At 40.8% G+C, this 21,265-nt stretch overlaps 1 protein-coding gene across 1 annotated transcript in view; it reads right to left on the bottom strand.

Annotated features, from left to right (window-relative positions):
* LOC148875285 (ERD (early-responsive to dehydration stress) family protein) overlaps positions 1-21,265 on the bottom strand; it is a 58,839-nt gene that overhangs the window by 586 nt on the left and 36,988 nt on the right. Inside the window, exons 6-11 of the mRNA XM_088964405.1 lie at positions 6,384-6,503; positions 6,199-6,279; positions 4,730-5,070; positions 4,271-4,516; positions 3,490-3,814; positions 2,496-2,729 (exon numbers count right to left, since the gene is read on the bottom strand). Coding sequence (XP_088820531.1) covers positions 2,496-2,729; positions 3,490-3,814; positions 4,271-4,516; positions 4,730-5,070; positions 6,199-6,279; positions 6,384-6,503 — 1,347 coding nt within the window. The remainder of the gene's footprint in view (positions 1-2,495; positions 2,730-3,489; positions 3,815-4,270; positions 4,517-4,729; positions 5,071-6,198; positions 6,280-6,383; positions 6,504-21,265) is intronic.

The following is a 21,265-nucleotide window of genomic DNA, read 5'->3' as shown; positions in this document are numbered from 1 at the left end:
AAAAAAGGAATTTTTAATGCTTGTCAAGTATGTGGTTAGTTCATCAGTCATGACTGCACCCTAGTAACTCTCAAAAGAAACAATATATGATTAGCAAACAAAGTTTTTACCATATCAGTAATGTAAGCCTTTAAATTGCAAAAGAATAGATTAAGCATCTGAGAACCCTTTTTGTCCTTTTGTGAATTTACAGATATTGGACAATAACAATGTTCTTACTTTAGAACTTCAACTGATGAATCAAGGACTTCTGAGGTAGACCTCCCATTTTTCCCTCCCATTCTCTACCAGTGGCATGGATGCAAAGTCTGGGAATGAACATTCCATTGGCCCCACACAAATGACCGCATGAAACCTTTTCCCCCAACTTTTTTTTTTTTTTTATTTTGAAAAAGGGAACAAGAACAGAGAAATGTAATATCTTATGCAAAAAATCCAAAACCAATATCTACTGATGTTAAGATGTTTATCTTCCTTATTTGACAGGATGTTCATTTAATTTAATCTTCCAAAATGATGCAATAAGATTGGATGATAATATCAACGAATCAGTTCAATTTTCAACTTGGAAGCTCTATAGAACACGCATTTGATTAGATTCTAGGTCTTGATCCTCAATGTGCATACCTACAGGGCCGCTTTTTTGTTTTTCTTGCTGTCCTGGTCATAAGCATCTCCTAGTTTCTGAATTACATAGTTCTCCTGTAGAAGAATCAGAGAGCAACCCATGAACGATGCTTCTCAGCTTCAGTTCCATTACATTATGAGCCCCCAACAGTTTCAGTTTTACATCCTTCATTGTTGGATTATTTTACCATATCCAGGGTATGGAACATAATCCATGGAAATGACACTACAGTGAGGTCAAAGATTAAAATTTTGCAATCTATTGGTCCATATCGGCCAATACGTATCATATTGGCGACCCTCCGACACGCTCCCCTACAGTCACTGTCTCGGGGTTTGACTTGTTTTCAGGGAATAGACAGGCCTTGTACCAATCCCTGAACAAGTTTGAGAAAAACTAAAAACAAAAAAGTATAAGCACCTATCTATACAGACCGATACAGCGGACCAATACACCCCATTGTTAAATTATGAACATATCCATTTTCCTTCAAATGACTTCATTTTTTAACACTATCTTTCCTAGTTTTTTCACCCAACCATATTGGCATACTCAGTTACACTCATTTTTTGGACATGTTTCTTGACTACCCAAAACTTTGCTCCATACAGAATAGTTGGCCTTGCAACTGTTATATAAACTTTTCCTAGTTTTTCCACCCAACCATTGGCATACTCAGTTACACTCATTTTTTGGACATGTTTCTTGACTACCCAAAACTTTGCTCCATACAGAATGGTTGGCCTTGCAACTGTTATATAAACTTTTCCTTTTAACCTGAAAATGGTATTTTCTGGGCAATACTTTTAGATGTGAAAAGAAGCAAGAGGTGGTCAGATGCTTTCGTCCAACCATGGTAGGAGCCAAACCCATATTTGCCTATCCATTATTAAATTATGAACGCTTAAATTATTTCTTACTACTTTGATCTATGTCCTTTTTGGTCTACTCCTAGCCATTCTAGCCCCTTCAACTAGCAACAAATAACTTCTTTTTATGGGTACTGTCAATTGGTCTTCTATGCACATCTCACTGAACCATCTTGGCATTAGTTAGTTCTGCCACACTCATTTTTTGGACATGTTTCTTGACTACCCAACACCTTGCAATTGTTTTATAGAGTTTTCCTTTCAACCTAAATGGTACTCACCAATCACATACAACTCTGATGCGCCCCTCCATTTTTCCCATCATGCTCTAGTTCTATGGGCGACATCCTCAATTACTCCCTCGCTATGAATTATTGAACCAAGGTACCAGAAAAGGTCAGATTGAGTTATCTCATGGTCTCCAATCCTAAGTGTACACACCCTGATTTGCACTCCTATTATTAAATTTACATAGCGTATATTCTGTTTTAGTCATACTTATTTTAAAACCTCTTGTTTTTAAGATATTTGTCCATAATTTAATTTTGTTGGGATAATGCATGGATGATGATGATGATGTCCATAGCTTAATTTTACATTAAAATCCTTCATTGATTTTATCAAATAAAACAATGTCATCAGCAAACAACATGCACAATGGGACCTGAATATATTTAGTCAATTCATCTATAATCAGTACAAGTAAATAAGAGCTAAGTGCAGAACCTTGGTAAAGACCCATTGTAATTGTAAAATTTGATGCGTCTCCCACAACTGTTCTAACATTGGTTGTTGCACAGCATATTCATTTTCATACAGATAAGAAAGCAGATGATAATGAAGGCAATAGAAAAAGGGCATTGAGCTTCTTTAATTACATTTAACTATCTTAAATATGATATTATAATCAATAATTTAAGGGCACAAAAGCATCTTAAATGTCATATTGCAGGAATTAAATTAAAAGAGTATTGCTTAAATTTGAACTTCCAACTGACCTGTAATGGGTATCTGATAAATGCAGGTTCATAACGGCTTTTGCAAAATCTATGGAACCATATTGTTAGCACTGGAAGTGCAATGAGTAAGGGTGTTGACTGTGCAGCACATTTTGTACTTAACAATCCCATCAGAAGCAGTTGTGAAATAATCAATGCAGTTATGATACGACCATGAACATCAGGCCAGAATGCTGCTGCACTCTCATATTCTTGATTGTAAACATTTATAATCTACAACACAAGACAGGAATTTTATTAGGGAAAAAGACAATAACAACTAGTGTTATTTGTAAAGTTCTGCATATGTTACATAGAAGAAAATGTGTAGATACATATGAATATGGAGATATTATTTGCAGTGAGAATTAGAAAAATTGGTGTTGGTATAATTTCATGAGAAGAGCAAGGGAAGCATGAAAAACAACGAACAAACTCCTTTTGAAGAATTTCTTTTCTTTTGCTCCAATTGGGACTTCAGTTGCCTTAACTTGGGGCAGAATCTAGGGTTTCATTAAATAGACATTGCATTGCCTATATTTGTGCAAGTGTTTGGATGCTTTTCAGACAGTAATTTAACCCTGTTTACATATGAATTGCATGAAGGAGACAATATTCACATTGTATTAGTGCTAACATTATTTTCTTTTTGCCTACAATGAAGAATCAGATATCTATACGAGTCCATACTCATCAAAAAGGAAATTAAATGGTTGATATTCACATGAGTCAGGTGCTGACAAGTGACAACTTCCTTGTCTATAAAGCAGAGTTGGAAAGGTCCCCACACCTCCGCATCATATAACAATAAAATAGTCAAAAGACTCCGAATGTAAAAAAAAAAAAAAACAGAACAAAAGTTTTAAATGGGCACTGACAAATTTCTTGTCTAAAAAGCAGAGTCAGAATGTCAGATATAAAAGTTCCCATGAATTATTCCAATTCAAAGAAGCACAAGAAAGAATTAGTAACTTTTACAACAAAAAATATTTACCTGGTGACGGAATACAAGATATGCCAAGCCAAAGAACACTACTATAAAAGGGAGTAGAATGGGTGTGATCACAGCATAAACAAGGCCAAGTAAGAAATAAAGTTGAATTTGAGGTTCGCCTGTGTTGAAACTAAGACTTCCTGGATCCATTGCCTCTTCCCTATCCTTTTCAGTCTTCACCAAGAAGAAATTCTTCAAGTGGTAAATTATTAATGGTTTCACCCTCAAAATTTCCCCGGCAATACCCGCCCATCCATCAACCATTATATAAGTTATGAAGAAAGTTGCTTTCATAGGAATTGCTACACCAATTGTTTTTGGAACTCTGCACAGAAAAAAACTTAAGTTTGTATGTGGCCTCCCAAACTGAAATACCAGATGAAAATTTATAGCAAGATATGAAATCCCAAACTACATATAAAAAAGTTAAGAATGTTTTTTCCTGTTTTCCAGATTAGTAATAAAATGTCCATTAAGACGTTTTTTTTTTTTTTTTTGAATTGTGTGACTAGAAAGATAAATACAAGATACATTTCATGAGTGCTCACTTAACACAGTACAGTACCCCAGTTCACTCCCAATCCAAGTAGTCTGAATTTGGAACTGGCTCATGATTTATTTAGGTAACAATGACCAGTATGGTTTTCCAAAACAACCATGATTACTCTTGATGTTGACATAAATGAAAAATACAAGAAAGCACCTTCCTAAACAATAATTGGAAAATTATGTGCAAAATCAGACACCTAATACATTGACTAAATTTGGAGAGAGAACATACTCATTTGCTGACTGGTGGATAAAAGAATTTAGTTGTTCAAATGCAGTTCCAGTGATTATGCTTCCAAGAAACACATTAACGAGTTGGAACAGATAATATCTAGATGCAGATCTTCTCTCCAGAGATGACAAGGAGGTAAAGCCTTCAAATTTAGACATTATCATCAATATTGTTGGCAGAAAAATAAGGAATATCTTTAGAGCAATCCCAGGTAGAAACCCTTGGATAAATGACTTGATAAATTTCCTGCATGATGAAATGAGCTAGTATTAAGTATGTATTTGTAGTAAAATATATTGAATGCAGGACAGTAACAGCATGCAATTCCAACTCTATGTGTTAAGCATGTTCAAATTCTTATTGAAGAAAACGAGTTAAAGGAAATAAATTTTGTGAAAACATAAATACTACCGGGAGCAATGTACATAAGAAAGGAACCTGGAAGTAGAGGATACTCACACTTCAATTATGGATTTCAGGAACGGTGCAGATTTCTCAATACCTTCAATGTTTGCCAGGGACTGCACGAAGGCTATTGGAATCATAAAAAAGAAGGTAAGGAAGAAGAATGCAACAGCTACAATAAGCCTCCTAACTGTAAGTGAAACAAATGGAATTGCCAGATTTTTCCAATATACATCACGGGGCTCTGGAGCCCACTCAGTCAACCATAAAGTAGGATTTCGTGACTGCTGAGTTTGTGCACAAACAGCAGCACCCCACCGAGTTTTGAAGGAAACAAATGCTGCTGGCATGATAGATTTAGGGTTGCTTCTAACACTTTCTCGTTCTGCTTCAATCTGTACAAATGGCAAGTCCGTTCAATAGGAATTAAAGTGTGGTTTTGAGTTATTATCTGGATTAGAAAGAAAATTAAAGACAGCAGGTTCGCATATATCAAGATTACTTTGCATCATCTTTATGTATGTCTATGTATATAAAATGATGTACATACAAATAGGAGTCTACAATAAAATAAGTACAGTATTGTCTACAGAAACAGAGACAAAATATACAGAAAAACACAGCAACAATGTATAACTATCTTGTCCTGATCTTTCTTATCAATAACAATATTAGAAAGAGTTCTATTGATATAAGGATATAGTGGGACCCCCCACTTATCAATGCAATAGTAGAGGCAAAGCATTACACATCATTTTTTATTGTAATTGTAAAACCATACAACCGTGAAATAGCAAGGAACAAAAGTACATCACCAAGAATATGAGCTTGAGGATACAATGGGTGAGGAGAACAGCAAATGGGTTAGCAGATAACTCTAGCCAAGCAAAGGGTGAATAGGTCTTGTTTGTAATGTTTATACTTTCAGCCTTAATAAAATTTGAAGTCATTAATCAAAAAAGAAAAAAAAGTACAGAACCTTGGTCCTTCCTTTGAAAGTCTGAAGCGGGGGGAACAATTATTATTTCCAAAGTGAACTTCCTTGTGGATCTCATGATTTTCTAGCATGCATACTATCATAAAAGCATATCTTATAATCAGAGAAGTGAACTTTTATGATACAGGAAAGGAAAACCTTTCTAACCAAATCTTATACTTCAAATATAAAAAATATAGAATGAAAATTGGACAAATACACTGTACCTGAACCACTAATTAGAGGGCCTATAGGAAGAAAAAGATGTGCTCCTTGTGCATCTGCAAACAAAATTTGTTTGTGGCTGTACTAGAGCTAATCTCGGGGTGTGTGAATTTGGAAATTCATTTGTTAGAGCACCAGCATTAAGCTTGAGAAGTAGCAGTGTAATTCCTATTCAAACATTAAAGAATGGAAATGCCTGTGGAATACTAAGTACTTGAATGGTGAAAAAGTAAACACTTTTTCAAGGTCATACACCCAATAAAATATCCTGGCACTTCAAAGATGTAAGTATTGATCATAGTGGCCAATAAGTGGAACTTACTTCTTTTGATAGTTCATCAATCTTAGATGTGTAATAATCAATTGCATCCACCCTCTCTCCCCAAAGACCTAGAAAGCCAGTCTGTTTAATACATAAGAAACCAGAGCAGAAAATCAGGGTTCACAGCTTGACATCAGAATTATAAAAGATTAAGACAAAGAAAGCATATAATGTAGTATACTAACCTTCATTGCTGGTTTCTTTGATGGGTTTCTAGTATATTTAAGTTGATTATAGTCAAGCCAGTTCTGTAACTTTTTCTTCTCCTCAATCATTTTAGCAAGTTTGTTTGCATTGTACACAACCTGCAAATAATTCTCTCAATAATGGCTGAAAGAATAGAATTCCTAGAACCTAGACTAAATAAATGTAAACAGTGCAGACATCTATTTAGCCATAGTGCTTATAACAGATATTTATCATGATTGTGTGTGTATGTGTAATTGTTTATATATGTATATTATTTCTTTTGATCAATAACAATTTCATTAATTCACCAAAGAGGTTACATAAGGAAGACAAACACACTTATCTTCCAAGTACAATCAAGAAAACAAAAGAATAGGTAGAGACAAAAAATTACAACTTAGCCCAAAACATTGAATCCCTTTCTGCCCTTTGTTCAGCTAGAGAATTGGCTGATCTTTTGACCCCGCACATTTTAACTTCCATCTCCCACACCAGCCACTTGTAGAGGAGATGGGCCGAATGGCCCATAGACTGTCATTTCATGTTAAGTTATGTTTCCCTCTGTAATGGGCCTTATTCTGGGCCCATACTCTGTAATGTTCTATTTTTGTAATTTCTTGCCCACTCAAGGGCCTCTCTGTAATATTTCAAAGATTAACTTAATAAAATGTTTAGAGTGTTAGAGGGAGGTTTAAGTTCGAACCTCTCACTCTCTAACTCTCATTGCCGCCAGCTCTCTCTCTCTTCTTCCTCTTAATCATCTCTTGTTTGTTTATTTTCTGGTTTGCATCTAATCTCAAGCAGTTCCAAACATCAAGAGGACTGTTTTAAAACTCCACTTAAATTTCCTCATCTGATTACTGTACCTCCATAAACCATTGCTGTCTGCATTCAGCCACCCTATCACCACCTCCGAATCCCCTTCAATTAAGAGTTTTCTGATGTTCATCTCCTTGGCTTTCTGGACTCCTTCCATAACTGCAAAGATCTCAGCTCTAAGGCAAAAATGACCCCATTCTCATCCCTAAAGACACCCCCAATCCCTGATTGTCTAGGGTTCCCCCTACTACTCCCATCAAAATTTAATTTCATGAACCCCAGCTCTCTCTCACTCTCTAACTCTCATTGCCGCCAACTCTCTCTCTCTCTTCTTCCTCTTAATCATCTCTTGTTTGTTTATTTTCTGGTTTGCATCTAATCTCAAGCAGTTCCAAACATCAAGAGGACTGTTTTTCAACTCCACTTAAATTTCCTCATCTGATTACTGTACCTCCATAAACCATTGCTGTCTGCATTCAGCCACCCTATCACCACCTCCGAATCCCCTTCAATTAAGAGTTTTCTGAGGTTCATCTCCTTGGCTTTCTGGACTCCTTCCATAACTGCAAAGATCTCAGCTCTAAGGAAAAAATGACCCCATTCTCATCCCTAAAGACACCCCCAATCCCTGATTGTCTAGGGTTCCCCCTACTACTCCCATCAAAATTTAATTTCATGAACCCCAGCAAGTGGAGGTGTGTCCAAGAAACACTCATTACTGACTTGGTCTGTGTGCACTTTGCTATTTCACCCCACTTCCTCAACATGTCATCCACTATGTAACCTTGGAATAGTTCCAAAGATTCCAGCCACTGAACAGCCCTAAAATGAATGATAGCCTTTAGTTCTTCCACCCCTCTCAGCCGCTGAGAATATCTTGAAGTTTCTTTCTTCCCATATTGTCCAACATACTGAAGCCTCAAACCTCTCCACATAGTCCTTCCCCTTTTCCTACGCCACCTAAAGACAGAAGGGGAAAAAAGGCCCTGCATATCTGATGGAGGGTTCCATCTACACCCAAAGAGGGAAAAAAGCCCATTTCCAAACTGACCTCACAAAATGGCAAGACACCAGTAGGTGAAAACTAGTCTCCCCATCCGCTTTACATAAAACACACCAATGGGGTGACAAGAAAGTATTGGGTCACTTCTTTTGGAGTAGATCACCAGTGTTGAATCTTTCTAGAAGATAGGCTTCCCAACAAAAACTACCAACCCTAGGAGGGATTGCTTTGCACCAAACCTCATCAACAAGGAAACGGGGGGTTACAGGACTGGTGGACTGGCTTAGGACTTTGAAAAAGGAAGCACAAGAAAAGAAGCCAGTGAGGGTAGGGGTCCAAATTCAAGAGTCCGCCCTTGTGGGGTCTAAGACAACATTATCAAGAAGTTCAAGAAGGCTCGAAATATTAGCAAAGTCTGAATCCCTCAAGGTCCTTCTGAGACCCAAATTCCACCCAAGCCCAGAATTGGAAGAGGACGGGGTAATGAAGGATGAAACTGGCTCATTTTTAAGATCAGATAGAGCATACAAAGAAGGAAATTGATCCTTTAGAGGGGCATTCCCCACCCAAGTTTGTTCCCAGAATTTTATGGAGTTACTGGAATTCAGATCATACCTGATATTGGGGGAGAATACTGGAAGCAGATTGTGAATAGCTTTCCAAGGAGAAAAGCTTGTGGTCCTAGCTTTGATTCCAGCATCCCAACCATTGTGCTCCAGCCCATGTATACTTGCCACTATTCTAGCCCATAGCTTCTCCTTCTCCAAGGGGAACGTCCACAACCACTTCCCTAGAAGAGCCATATTCCTTCTCCTAACACTCCCGAGCCCCAAACCACCACAAATTTTACTCCTGGACACTACCTCCCAACCTATGATCCCTCTTCTCCTCTCCCGGCTCCCACAAGAAGTCTCTCATCAACTTCTCCAACCTGTTAGATACCTTCATTGGGATTTTGAACATAGACAGGAAGTAGATGGGTAAATTAGCAAGGCGTGACCTCAATTAGTGTAACTCTTCCACCAAGAGAGAGGTAATTCTTTTTCCAAGAGACCAATCTTTTTTCAAACCTTTCCACCACCGGGTTCCAAAAGCTCTCCCTCATAGGGTTGTCACCTAATGGTAACCCTAAGTAATTCAATGGCCACCCTGACACTTCACACCCCAACACTTTTGCACTCTCCCTGATCTCTCCCTCCTCCATATTCACCCCTACTACACAACTTTTCCCAAAGTTCACCTTCAAGTTAGACATTTGCTCAAACAGTTGTATCACCAACTTCAAGTTCCTGATAAAGCTCGCATTGCCACCTTCACGAAATAGAATCGTGCCATCAGCAAACTTTAAGTGAGTGAGGGGGGTTTCCGTCCTCCCGCTCTCAAACCTCTAATGAGACCCCTCAAGTCAGCTCTGTGAATCAATTTCCCCAGGAACTCCGCAATTAGTATGAACAAGAAAGGAGAGAGGGTCTCCTTGTCTTATACCCCTACTGGCTGGAAAGAACGCTACCACTGTCCCATTCACTAGCACTGAATAATGACAATTCCGGACACAGCCCATGATCCAATTGCACCATTTACCACCAAACCCAAATTTGATCAAAACTTTCCTCAAGAATTCCCAGTCCACTAAGTCATAAGCCTTTTCCAAGTCCAACTTACAGACCACTCCCTTCTTTTTAGCCTTCTTAAAGTTCTCCACACTCGTTAACAATTAAGATTTGATCAGTGATTTGTCTTCCACTCACAAAAGCTCCTTGATTTTGTGCGATGATGTTTGGCAAAACCTCCTTCAACCTCAATGAAAACACCTTAGCAATGATCTTGTACAAGCTATTAAACAAGCTAATTGGCCTAAAGTCCTTTGGGTGGGAGGCATCTTTCTTTTTTGGAATCAGAGCTATAAATGTAGAGTTCACACCCGGATTGATAATTCCTCTTTTGAAAAACTCCTCAAACACCAACAAAGGATCATGTTTCAAAATATCCCAATAGTCCTGATAAAAAGCCATTGTGAACCCATCCGGCCCTAGAGCTTTTGTTCTATCCATAGAAAACACAACCTCCTTAATCTCTTCCAAATCGAATCTTCTTTCCAACCTTCTATTCTCCACCCCTACATCTGGCCAATCCAAACCCTTCTTAGACTGAGTTTAAAGTGCTCCACACAAGCCCCGGCTATCTCCTCTTGTTGTGTTAACTCAACTCCACCTACTACCAATTTGGAGGTAAAGTTCCTCCTTCTTCCATCTGCCAAAGAGTGAAAATACCTAGTGTTTCTGTCTCCTTCCTGCAACCATTTACACCAAGATTTTTGCCTCCAGCTTATTTCCTCCTTATGCATGCAATCCTCTGTCTTCTCAAGCCTCTCCTGAGTTCCTTATCTTCCTCTCCAAATTCTCCCCTTTCTTCTTTAGAGTCAATGTTTTCAAGTTGGTCCATCAGCGCTTTCTTTCTTTCTTCTAACCTCCCAAACTCCAAAAAATTTCACTCCTTGACCTTTGCTTTCATAAATTGTAGTTTCTTATGGAATCTTATCCCCTCCCAATCCACCATTGGGTTACAGTCATACCACCACTCCCTTACTTTATTGGTAAACCCAAGGTGGAGTAATCACATGTTTTCAAATCTAAATGGGGTGGGTCCTCCACTCCTTTCCTCCTTACAAATTATGGACCAATGGTCCGAGGTCACCCTTGGGAGAGCTCTCGAAGCAAAATTTCCCCAATGTTCTTCCCAATCCAAAGAGAACAGGAATCTATCCAACTTAGAGCAGATGGGACTAGATTGGAGATTTGACCATGTGAATGTTTTGTGGGCTAAAGGAATCTCTTTAAGCTCAAAGGCATCCACAAACTTGTTTAACTTCCGCATGCTTTTTGTCACCCTTTGATTAATCTTATTGGTTTCCTCTGAGTATCTAATCACATTAAAGTCCCCACCCACACACCATGGCCCATCCCACAGTCCTTTAACATCAGCCAATTCCTCCCACAACTCCTTTCTCTCTCTGTAGTCATTTGGTCCATATACATTTGTTAGCACCCATACATAACCATCCTCTTGCTGCTTAAACTTCATGGAAACCGAATACTTCCCAATCAGCTCCTCCAGGCCTTCAACCGCATCCCTCTTCCACATTGTTACAATCCCCCCCGAAGCACCCCACGAAGGAACAACCACCTAGCTAATCCCCCTGACTTTCCATACACTCTTCGCCCAACTATTATTAAACTCCATTCTCTTGGACTCCTGTAACAAAACAATATTTGGGTCATGCCTCCTTATCACCTCTTTTATTGTTGCTCTTTTTCTTGCACTCCCTATTCCCCTCACTTTCCAACTAAGTATCTTCATTTCCACTTCTTTATTGACTCCCTCTCTACCTACCCACTACTTTCCCCCTTTTCTTCTATCTCCTGTTGCCCCAAACTTCTTATCCCCTTCTACACCTCTTTTCAGTCTCTCTACTTCACTCAACTTCCTCTTCTTTGTTTTTATCTCCTTCTTCCTCTTCTGTAGATCTTCTTTCAGCACATTCAGATCTTCCAGCCTACACCCCATCTTCCCCACAAATTCTGCTATCATGTCCTCTTTCACCGAATCCTCCACCCCTATCCTTCCTGCACTTTCCCCTCCAACTCTACCCCCCCTACCCTTCCCTCCTCGCCTCTGGTCCCACCCCTCTTCTCTCCTCTTCAACCATCCCCCCTCTCCTTTTACCTGCCTCCAGCCATGTTCTCTCCCCACATTCCTCTCCCACTCTACCCTCCTTCCTTTCCTTCCTCTCCATTGACCCCTCCCCTCTTCCTTCCTCCCCACCCCTCCTCCAAGTCAGAATTCCTTCAATTTCACTCTTTCAATGATTTCTCACACTTTTTCGTTCCTATACCTCCCTTCCTGCTCCTCCCCACAGTCCTTCACTTCCTTCTCCACTACCTCGGACAACCCACCATCTAGCTTGGCTGCATATTCATGGGCTACAGTACATGGCGCCGAGAACCAAAGACATAGGAGACATTAGTAGCACAAACCGAATTCACTTTGTTACCTGGGATTGATAGAAAGGTTGGAAAAGGACTGTTCCTGGCCTCCTTCTCTTGTTCCAGAGGTTGGTAAACGTTTATCTCCCTGAGTTGGTTGGAAGTACTTCTATCCTTTGGTCACTCCGGTGATCTCTCCTCTCTACCCCTGAATCACCCCTAGGAGGTGTGTTCCTGCTCTGCTTCAGGTTCTCCCAATTTGCCCCTTCTGTTGTACCTTGCACACTCTGGAGTCTTGGAGATGAATTAGTCTGGTTACAACCTTCACCCTGAAATAAGCTTGCAATATTCCACCCATCCATGTCACCTTTGGCATAGCCACCTTCGTCATTTACACTGCCCACGCTGGTACCATCATTTAAGCTTTCATCCAAATCTTCATCTTCCTCACTGCGCCGAGAACCAAAGACATAGGAGACACATTAGTAGCACAAACCGAATTCACTTTGTTACCTGGGATTGATAGAAAGGTTGGAAAAGGACTGTTCCTGGCCTCCTTCTCTTGTTCCAGAGGTTGGTAAACGTTTATCTCCCTGAGTTGGTTGGAAGTACTTCTATCCTTTGGTCACTCCGGTGATCTCTCCTCTCTACCCCTGAATCACCCCTAGGAGGTGTGTTCCTGCTCTGCTTCAGGTTCTCCCAATTTGCCCCTTCTGTTGTACCTTGCACACTCTGGAGTCTTGGAGATGAATTAGTCTGGTTACAACCTTCACCCTGAAATAAGCTTGCAATATTCCACCCATCCATGTCACCTTTGGCATAGCCACCTTCGTCATTTACACTGCCCACGCTGGTACCATCATTTAAGCTTTCATCCAAATCTTCATCTTCCTCACTGCGCCGAGAACCAAAGACATAGGAGACACATTAGTAGCACAAACCGAATTCACTTTGTTACCTGGGATTGATAGAAAGGTTGGAAAAGGACTGTTCCTGGCCTCCTTCTCTTGTTCCAGAGGTTGGTAAACGTTTATCTCCCTGAGTTGGTTGGAAGTACTTTTATCCTTTGGTCACTCCGGTGATCTCTCCTCTCTACCCCTGAATCACCCCTAGGAGGTGTGTTCCTGCTCTGCTTCAGGTTCTCCCAATTTGCCCCTTCTGTTGTACCTTGCACACTCTGGAGTCTTGGAGATGAATTAGTCTGGTTACAACCTTCACCCTGAAATAAGCTTGCAATATTCCACCCATCCATGTCACCTCTGGCATAGCCACCTTCGTCATTTACACTGCCCACGCTGGTACCATCATTTAAGCTTTCATCCAAATCTTCATCTTCCTCACTGCACTGCACCCAGCCTTATCCACCTCTTCCCTCTCTTCTGCTCTTTCCCTTGCATATCTTGGATTCGGCCTGTTTGAGGAGCGTCGCAAGGAGCTAACCTCCTCACAGTTCCGACGGGGAACCCACTGAAAGTTCCCCTTATCCAACTTTCGCTGCTGCGAACGTCCCCCATCCATTCTCGCCATTTGGGACGAAGATAGACCAAGTTCACTGTCTAGGAATGGTCTATGTTGTGTCTCCTTACCCCGACCCACGTGACAACTTAAGTTATCACGTGGGCCATTCGAAAAAGACGTGTTCGGTATTAGGCCCACTCGACCCGCTAGCGTGACCACTTAAGTTATCACGTGGGCCATTAAATGAGTGGCCCAGTTCACTTTCCAACCCGCCCAACCCATCCATGTGACTTTTTAAGTTGTCACGTGTCTCCTTCCAAATTTGTCCCGGTTTATTCTTTAGCCCACCCGACCCACCCCCACCTTCACCGGCTCGGACCAAGCCATTCTGCTCACAGAGGAAATCTGCTTCTTTGTTACGTCAGCATAATATGAAGAGCCCGCCCTAATTTTGTTTAATTCAAACCCATTTGAATTAATTTCCTTAAATAGGTTGCCTATTGTTTGGTTTTCCCCAGCCGACACAGTAACCCCAGATTTAACCTTCATCTGCTCCACCTTTTCACCGCCCTCCCTCTTCCCTCCACGTGTCCACCACCTTGCCATCTCATCATCTTCAACCTTAGGACCTCCTTCCCACCACGACCGTTCGACTTCTGAAGCCACCCACACCCTGTACTAGGCTTCATCCGAACAGATATCAAAGAACCTCGGCAAGTTCTCGTGTCTAACGCTAGCAACCTGCAACCACTGCACTCAGGTTATCAAATCAATGAAAAGGAACCTTTTCTATTAGGCACAATGAAAAGGTTGTACAATAAGTGAAGAAAATTACAGAAAAAGTTGTCCAGCCCAATACATCATACAATTAAGAAGAAATCTGAATTGCCCCACTTCTTGCAAAATTGGCCAAAGTATTGGCTGATAGTGTTTATCATAAAAATGAATTGGCTGATAGTAAAATTCAGCTGAAATCTAAGTAGCCAGAGATCTCAATTCCAGAACATTGATCATGCTCATGGAGAAAATTATTTGACAAGAAGATGGGAAAGTTTTGGAAAAGGATAGCTCTAATAGGCCAAAAAACTTTCGACTTGGAGCTATTCTTAGGAGAACAAGAAGACATGCTCGAGATAATGGAAAGAAACAGAGGTTGGTGGACGAGGCTGGCTCTCTCTATCAAAGAAGCAAAATGGTGGAGAGACTGCATCCAAGAGATCTTAAGAACTAGGGAAGAACTTTTGAGAAAAAAATTTAGAAATGAAAAGGGAAGACTTCTAATCCTCCAACTAAAAGAGAACAAATGGGGAAGGTTCTTTCATCTGAGTTGCTGGGAAAAACCCTCCAAATGGAAAAACATCTGCATTCCAGAAGAACATTCTAGTGAAGGGTGGAAATTTTTCGCAAACCCACTAAGTGAATTTGTTCCAACAAAAGAGAAACACAACCCTCCATTCTTAAATATTTTTCCCCAACTCAAGAAAAGTAAGGTTATAAAGGCTGGAGGTTCCTCTTTCATCTTAGTAGTTCACCATGCTAAACCCTTCAGAAAAATGGAAGTTGAACTTGGCATCTCTACAAACTTTCACACCTAAGAGATTTTAAATCTCTTCTCGTATGACTCCAATGGGGCGGTGGGTTTTGTTCCTTCAGAGGAGTTCGTTTTAAGATGAGTCAATCTAGAAAAGCTCTCATTGTATGGAAGCTCAATCTCTTTAGAACGTTGGGTTCCGATGGTAAACGTGACTCAAGATCGACAAAACTTCAAAAGCTAGCTAAAAATTCATGGGCTTCCCCTTCCATCTTTGGACAAAGTCTCCTCCCTGACCGGAAGATTGTGCAGTGGTCTAGTGGAGATAGATAGAAAAACTCAAAGCTCTCTAGGTTTGAACTCAGCTCGAATAAAGGTGAGAAGTCATAGAGTTCACTCGATCACTCAAACTATTCCTCTGCTAGATAGAAACATCTGGTTTTGCCTCTTAGTAAGACGACCAAGTCTTTTGCTACCCAAGTCGAGTCAACTCGTCAATCCCTTCCCGGGGAAGGGCCCAAAGCTCCCGTACAACTAAGACCCTCTTCAAGAAATTTCTGTGATGCTAAAGCTTGTTTTAGAACAGAAAGCAACCCTCCTGAGAAGGTAACCTCTGGTACCAAGAAAGTCCATTCTCGGTCACTTAAAAATAGGAGTCGAAAAAGCAAGGCAGGCCTTTCCACGTCCAAACATAGCTCAATTTTCAAACAGCCAGCACCTTGCGGACCCACGTATGGAAAAGGTTCAGATTAAAACTCAAAAGACTAAGGGCCCAAGCCCACTTCTCCTCCTGGGCTGCAGAAAGGAGTAAGTGCTCAAAGCCCACCTGAGACCCCAAATTTCTTTCGTAGTTAGCCCCAGAAACCCCTCCGAGTCAAGTAGACATCAGAGAGAGACATCCAGGTTTCAAGCCCTTATGTTTCAGAGGCCGAATCAAATCCAAGGGAAGCAGCTCTTTCAAGAGCTAAAAACCTGTTCGATAGCAAGGAAACGTGGGGAAGCGTAGAACTGTTCGAACAGATGCACCTGGTCAATCCAGAGTACAGGAAGGATTATGCCACAACTAGCCTTGAAGAAGCAAGAGGACGAGATCTGCTTCCTCAATCAAACCCCTTTCTTTGGATCATCCCTTTTCTTCTAGAGCCCCCTCTTCCTCCACCCCTTTGTCGTCTTCTTATTTTTTAGCTAATGTTCTAAACATTCTGTCTCACGGTACCTCTTGCTCTGCTATTTCAGGTTCGAATAAAGTGCTGCCTCAACCGTGTGCCAACCCAAATCATCAAGCAAAAGCTGAACAGTGCCTCAATTCGGTCACCTACAGAAAGGTCATCCAACCAGACAAATACTTTAAACATGACAAGAAATTTGGGGATAAGCGGAGAAAAGGAAACCTCCTTTGAGAAAGGAAAGAGAAAAGGGAAGTGATGGCAATTGGAAATCCGAAACATGGAAGAGCGAAAAAAGGAGCTCAAAAAGAGAGCTAAAGAGACTCCAATGGGGATTAACTAATAATAAAACATCAGGTCTTAGGGCAGATAAGGGAAAATCAGTGACTGGAACTTAATGAAGATATTAAGTTGGAACGTTAGGGGACTGGGAGGTCAAAATAAGAGAAGCCTAGTAAAAGATGTGTTAGGAAGAGAAAGGCCAGATATAGTCATTTTACAAGAAACCAAGAAAGAAGTGGTTGATAGGAAACTGCTAAGAGCAATTTAGGGAATCCGAGGAAAGAATTGGGCAGTTCTTCCAGCAGTAGGCACCTTAGGGGGAATTATCTTGGCTTGGAATGAAGAGGAGGTTACCGACATTGAGATAGGCAAAGGAAAGTTTTCAATCTCAGTTCTGTTCACTAACAAATATGATGGTTTCAGTTGGATTCTGACAGAAGTGTATAAACCAAACAACCCTTCAGATAGGCAAAACTTTTGGGAAGAACTAGACTCCCTACAGGAGCATGATGATATTCCTTGGGTTTTAGGGGGTGACCTCCCCATTCACAATGGCCAATTTACTTGGTCAAACATGCAAGAAAATTTGGCAAGGTGCAGAATAGACAGATTTCTGGTGTCTCCAGACTAAGCAGAGTAGTTCCCAGATCTCATCAAAGAAATTACCATTGGCCTCTAGTCCTGCGGACAAACAAGGTTCTAATAGTAAAATCCCCATCTAGGATGGAAAAAATGTGGACCTTGCACAAGGACTTTCACAAGAAGGTAAGCTCCTGGTGGGAGGAATAAAGTAGAGGGTTGGGTTGGATAAGGATTTCAACAGAAGCCGAAATACCTAAAAGGAAAGCTGAAGATCTAGGGGAAAGAAGAATTCAGATCTTTTGTAGAGAAAAAAGTACTATCCCTCTTGGAGCTCGAGAAACTAGACCAAAAGGATCAGGTAGGTACCTTGGATGGAGAAGGAAAGAGGAGAAGAGAAGCCTTGAGAAACTCCTGGGAGAATGTTGTTAGAAGGGAAGAAACCTTTTAGAGACAAAGGTCTAGGATCAAATGGTTAAAGGAAGGTGACAATAACTCGAAATTCTTCCACAATTACGCCTCAGGAAGGTGTAGGAAAAACTACATCCCAAAAATTAAAGTTGACCAAAGGGAGGTAGAAGATGCGGAGCATTTAGCAGAGACTTTTCTTAACCACTTTAAAAAGCTCTATTCCAAGGAAAGTTTCAGAAATCTGACTCTGAGAAGCTGGGATGGACTGACCCTAACAGAAGAAAAGAGGAATTGGCTTGAAAGTGAACTTCAGGAACAAGAAATAAGGGAAGCAGTTTTTGACATGGATGGAGACAGCCCCCGGGCCAGATGGTTTTCCTATCTTCTTTTTTCAGGCCTGCTGGGACATAATAAAAGAAGATCTTTTGGAGGTTTTTAAGGAGTTTCGCTCTTTGGCTGTTGTAAACAAAGGTAACAACTTAACCTTCATTTGTCTCATTCCAAGAAAAAGGAGGTGTTTTGGAAGTAATGGACTTCAGGCCCATAAGTTTAGTAGGGAGTGTATATAAAATCTTGGCAAAGGTGTTGGCAAAAAGGATTAGAGACGTACTAGGAGATTTTGTTTCTCCTAATCAGTTTTCTTTCGTGTAAGGTCGACAAATTGTGGACAGTATCCTAATAGCAAATGAAAGTGTTGAAGAGAGAAGGAAGAGTGGCAGGTCAGGTCTACTTGTCAAACTAGACCTTGAAAAGGTGTCTGACAAAGTAGATTGGGATTGCCTCTTCCAAGTCTTGAAACTGGGGTTTTGGAGTTAAATAGTTTTAGTGGATGAAAGGATGCATAAGCTCCCCCTGGTTTTCAATTCTACTGAATAGAGAGTCCATAGGTTATTCCAAGGCAAGTAGAGATCTTCGGCAGGGATGCCCCCTCTCTCTCCTTCTTTTCACTCTGGTGATGGATGTTTTCAGTCAGCTTGTAGACAAGGCAAAAAAACATTTCCCACCTCCAATTTGCAGACAATATAATTCTTTTCCTAGAAGCCGATTTGGAAAACATAACAATTGTGAAAAGGGTTCTAAACTGTTTTGAACTAGTTACTAGGCTGAGGGTTAACTTCACAAAGAGTAGCATAGTGACAATCAATTCAGTTGAAGAAGCTCTTGTGGATAAGGATATTCTGCACTGTCTAGTGGAAAACCTTCCCCTAACCAACTTAGGCTTACCTTTGGGTGGGAACCCAAAAAGCCAAAGTTTTTGGGAGCTAGTGTTGGAAAAATGCGAAAATAAGTGAAACGATGTTACCTATCAAAAGGGGGAAGGCTAACCATCATCAAGACTTCTCTTGCAAACCTGCCCACCTATTTCTTATTAGTGTACCAAATTCCTAGCAAAATCAGAACCCAGATAGAGAAACTTCAAAGAGATTTCCTATGGGATGGTGGAGGGGAGAAAAGAAGTCATCTAGTGAGCTGGGCCCAGACTTGCAAATCAAAAAAGGTGAGAGAGCTGGAAATTGGTCACCTGAAAGAGAAGAACACTTCTCTACTTGGAAAATGGCTGTAGAGATCTTCGGCAGGGATGCCCCCTCTCTCTCCTTTTCACTCTGGTGATGGATGTTTTCAGTCAGCTTGTAGACAAGGCAAAAAAACATTTCCCACCTCCAATTTGCAGACAATATAATTCTTTTCCTAGAAGCCGATTTGGAAAACATAACAATTGTGAAAAGGGTTCTAAACTGTTTTGAACTAGTTACTAGGCTGAGGGTTAACTTCACAAAGAGTAGCATAGTGACAATCAATTCAGTTGAAGAAGCTCTTGTGGATAGATCCAAGGATATTCTGCACTGTCTAGTGGAAAACCTTCCCCTAACCAACTTAGGCTTACCTTTGGGTGGGAACCCAAAAAGCCAAAGTTTTTGGGAGCTAGTGTTGGAAAAATGCGAAAATAAGTGAAACGATGTTACCTATCAAAAGGGGGAAGGCTAACAATCATCAAGACTTCTCTTGCAAACCTGCCCACCTATTTCTTATTAGTGTACCAAATTCCTAGCAAAATCAGAACCCAGATAGAGAAACTTCAAAGAGACTTCCTATGGGATGGTGGAGGGGAGAAAAGAAGTCATCTAGTGAGCTGGGCCCAGACTTGCAAATCAAAAAAGGTGAGAGAGCTGGAAATTGGTCACCTGAAAGAGAAGAACACTTCTCTACTTGGAAAATGGCTGTAGAGATCTTCGGCAGGGATGCCCCCTCTCTCTCCTTCTTTTCACTCTGGTGATGGATGTTTTCAGTCAGCTTGTAGACAAGGCAAAAAAACATTTCCCACCTCCAATTTGCAGACAATACAATTCTTTTCCTAGAAGCCGATTTGGAAAACATAACAATTGTGAAAAGGGTTCTAAACTGTTTTGAACTAGTTACTAGGCTGAGGGTTAACTTCACAAAGAGTAGCATAGTGACAATCAATTCAGTTGAAGAAGCTCTTGTGGATAGGTCCAAGGATATTCTGCACTGTCTAGTGGAAAACCTTCCCCTAACCAACTTAGGCTTACCTTTGGGTGGGAACCCAAAAAGCCAAAGTTTTTGGGAGCTAGTGTTGGAAAAATGCGAAAATAAGTGAAACGATGTTACCTATCAAAAGGGGGAAGGCTAACAATCATCAAGACTTCTCTTGCAAACCTCCCCACCTATTTCTTATTAGTGTACCAAATTCCTAGCAAAATCAGAACCCAGATAGAGAAACTTCAAAGAGACTTCCTATGGGATGGTGGAGGGGAGAAAAGAAGTCATCTAGTGAGCTGGGCCCAGACTTGCAAATCAAAAAAGGTGAGAGAGCTGGAAATTGGTCACCTGAAAGAGAAGAACACTTCTCTACTTGGAAAATGGCTGTGGAGATTTCCTAAAGAAACAAACTCCCTTTGGGAGGATGTCATCACCAGTAAGTACAGGTTGGACATCAATGGTTGGGACTGCAATCCTCATTCAAACCGTGTAACTTCATTGATCCCTTGGGAAAGGTATCATCTCAACCTCTAACAAATTCTTTCCTTTCATCAGTTTTAAAGTGGGTAATGGTACTAGAATAAAATTCTGGACTGATCTGTGGTGGGGCAATACTACTCTAGCAGTTTCCTACCCTAGACTTTTTAACCTCAACCTAAACAAAGAAACCACCATATCCCAATGCCTCCCCTCTTTACCCACTGAGAGCAACATAAACTTGAGTCTTAGAAGACCCTTAAGGGAGTCAGAGATCAATGAGCTAACTGAACTCCTGCTCTCCCTCAGAGAAGTCTACATCTCCCCTAATTACCTAGACTCCCGTGTCTGGAAACTTCACCCTATAGGCGATCTTTCTTCAAGGTCCTAGTTGCAGAGGAGCAGAATTATCTCTTCACTTTCAAGAAGGTCTAGTGCAACTACATCCCCTATAGAGTGTGTTTCTTTGTATGGGAGCCCTGTCTGCACAGGATAAACACTTTTGAGCTATTGCAGAAGAAGAATTTTGGCAGACTTTCCATCTCCCCACATGTCTGCATCCTTTGCTTGAGAGCAGGGGAATCAACTGACCATCTCCTCATTCACAGCCAGGAAACCAGGGACATCTGGAGCCATTTTCTACAGCTAGCTGGGTACAGATGGGTTGCCC

The sequence above is a fragment of the Nelumbo lutea genome, chromosome 1 (genome assembly GCF_056320005.1).
Source record: "Nelumbo lutea isolate HS-2025 chromosome 1, American lotus-T2T, whole genome shotgun sequence".
Taxonomy (NCBI): domain Eukaryota; kingdom Viridiplantae; phylum Streptophyta; class Magnoliopsida; order Proteales; family Nelumbonaceae; genus Nelumbo; species Nelumbo lutea.
This window is presented reverse-complemented; position numbering and strand designations above follow the sequence as displayed.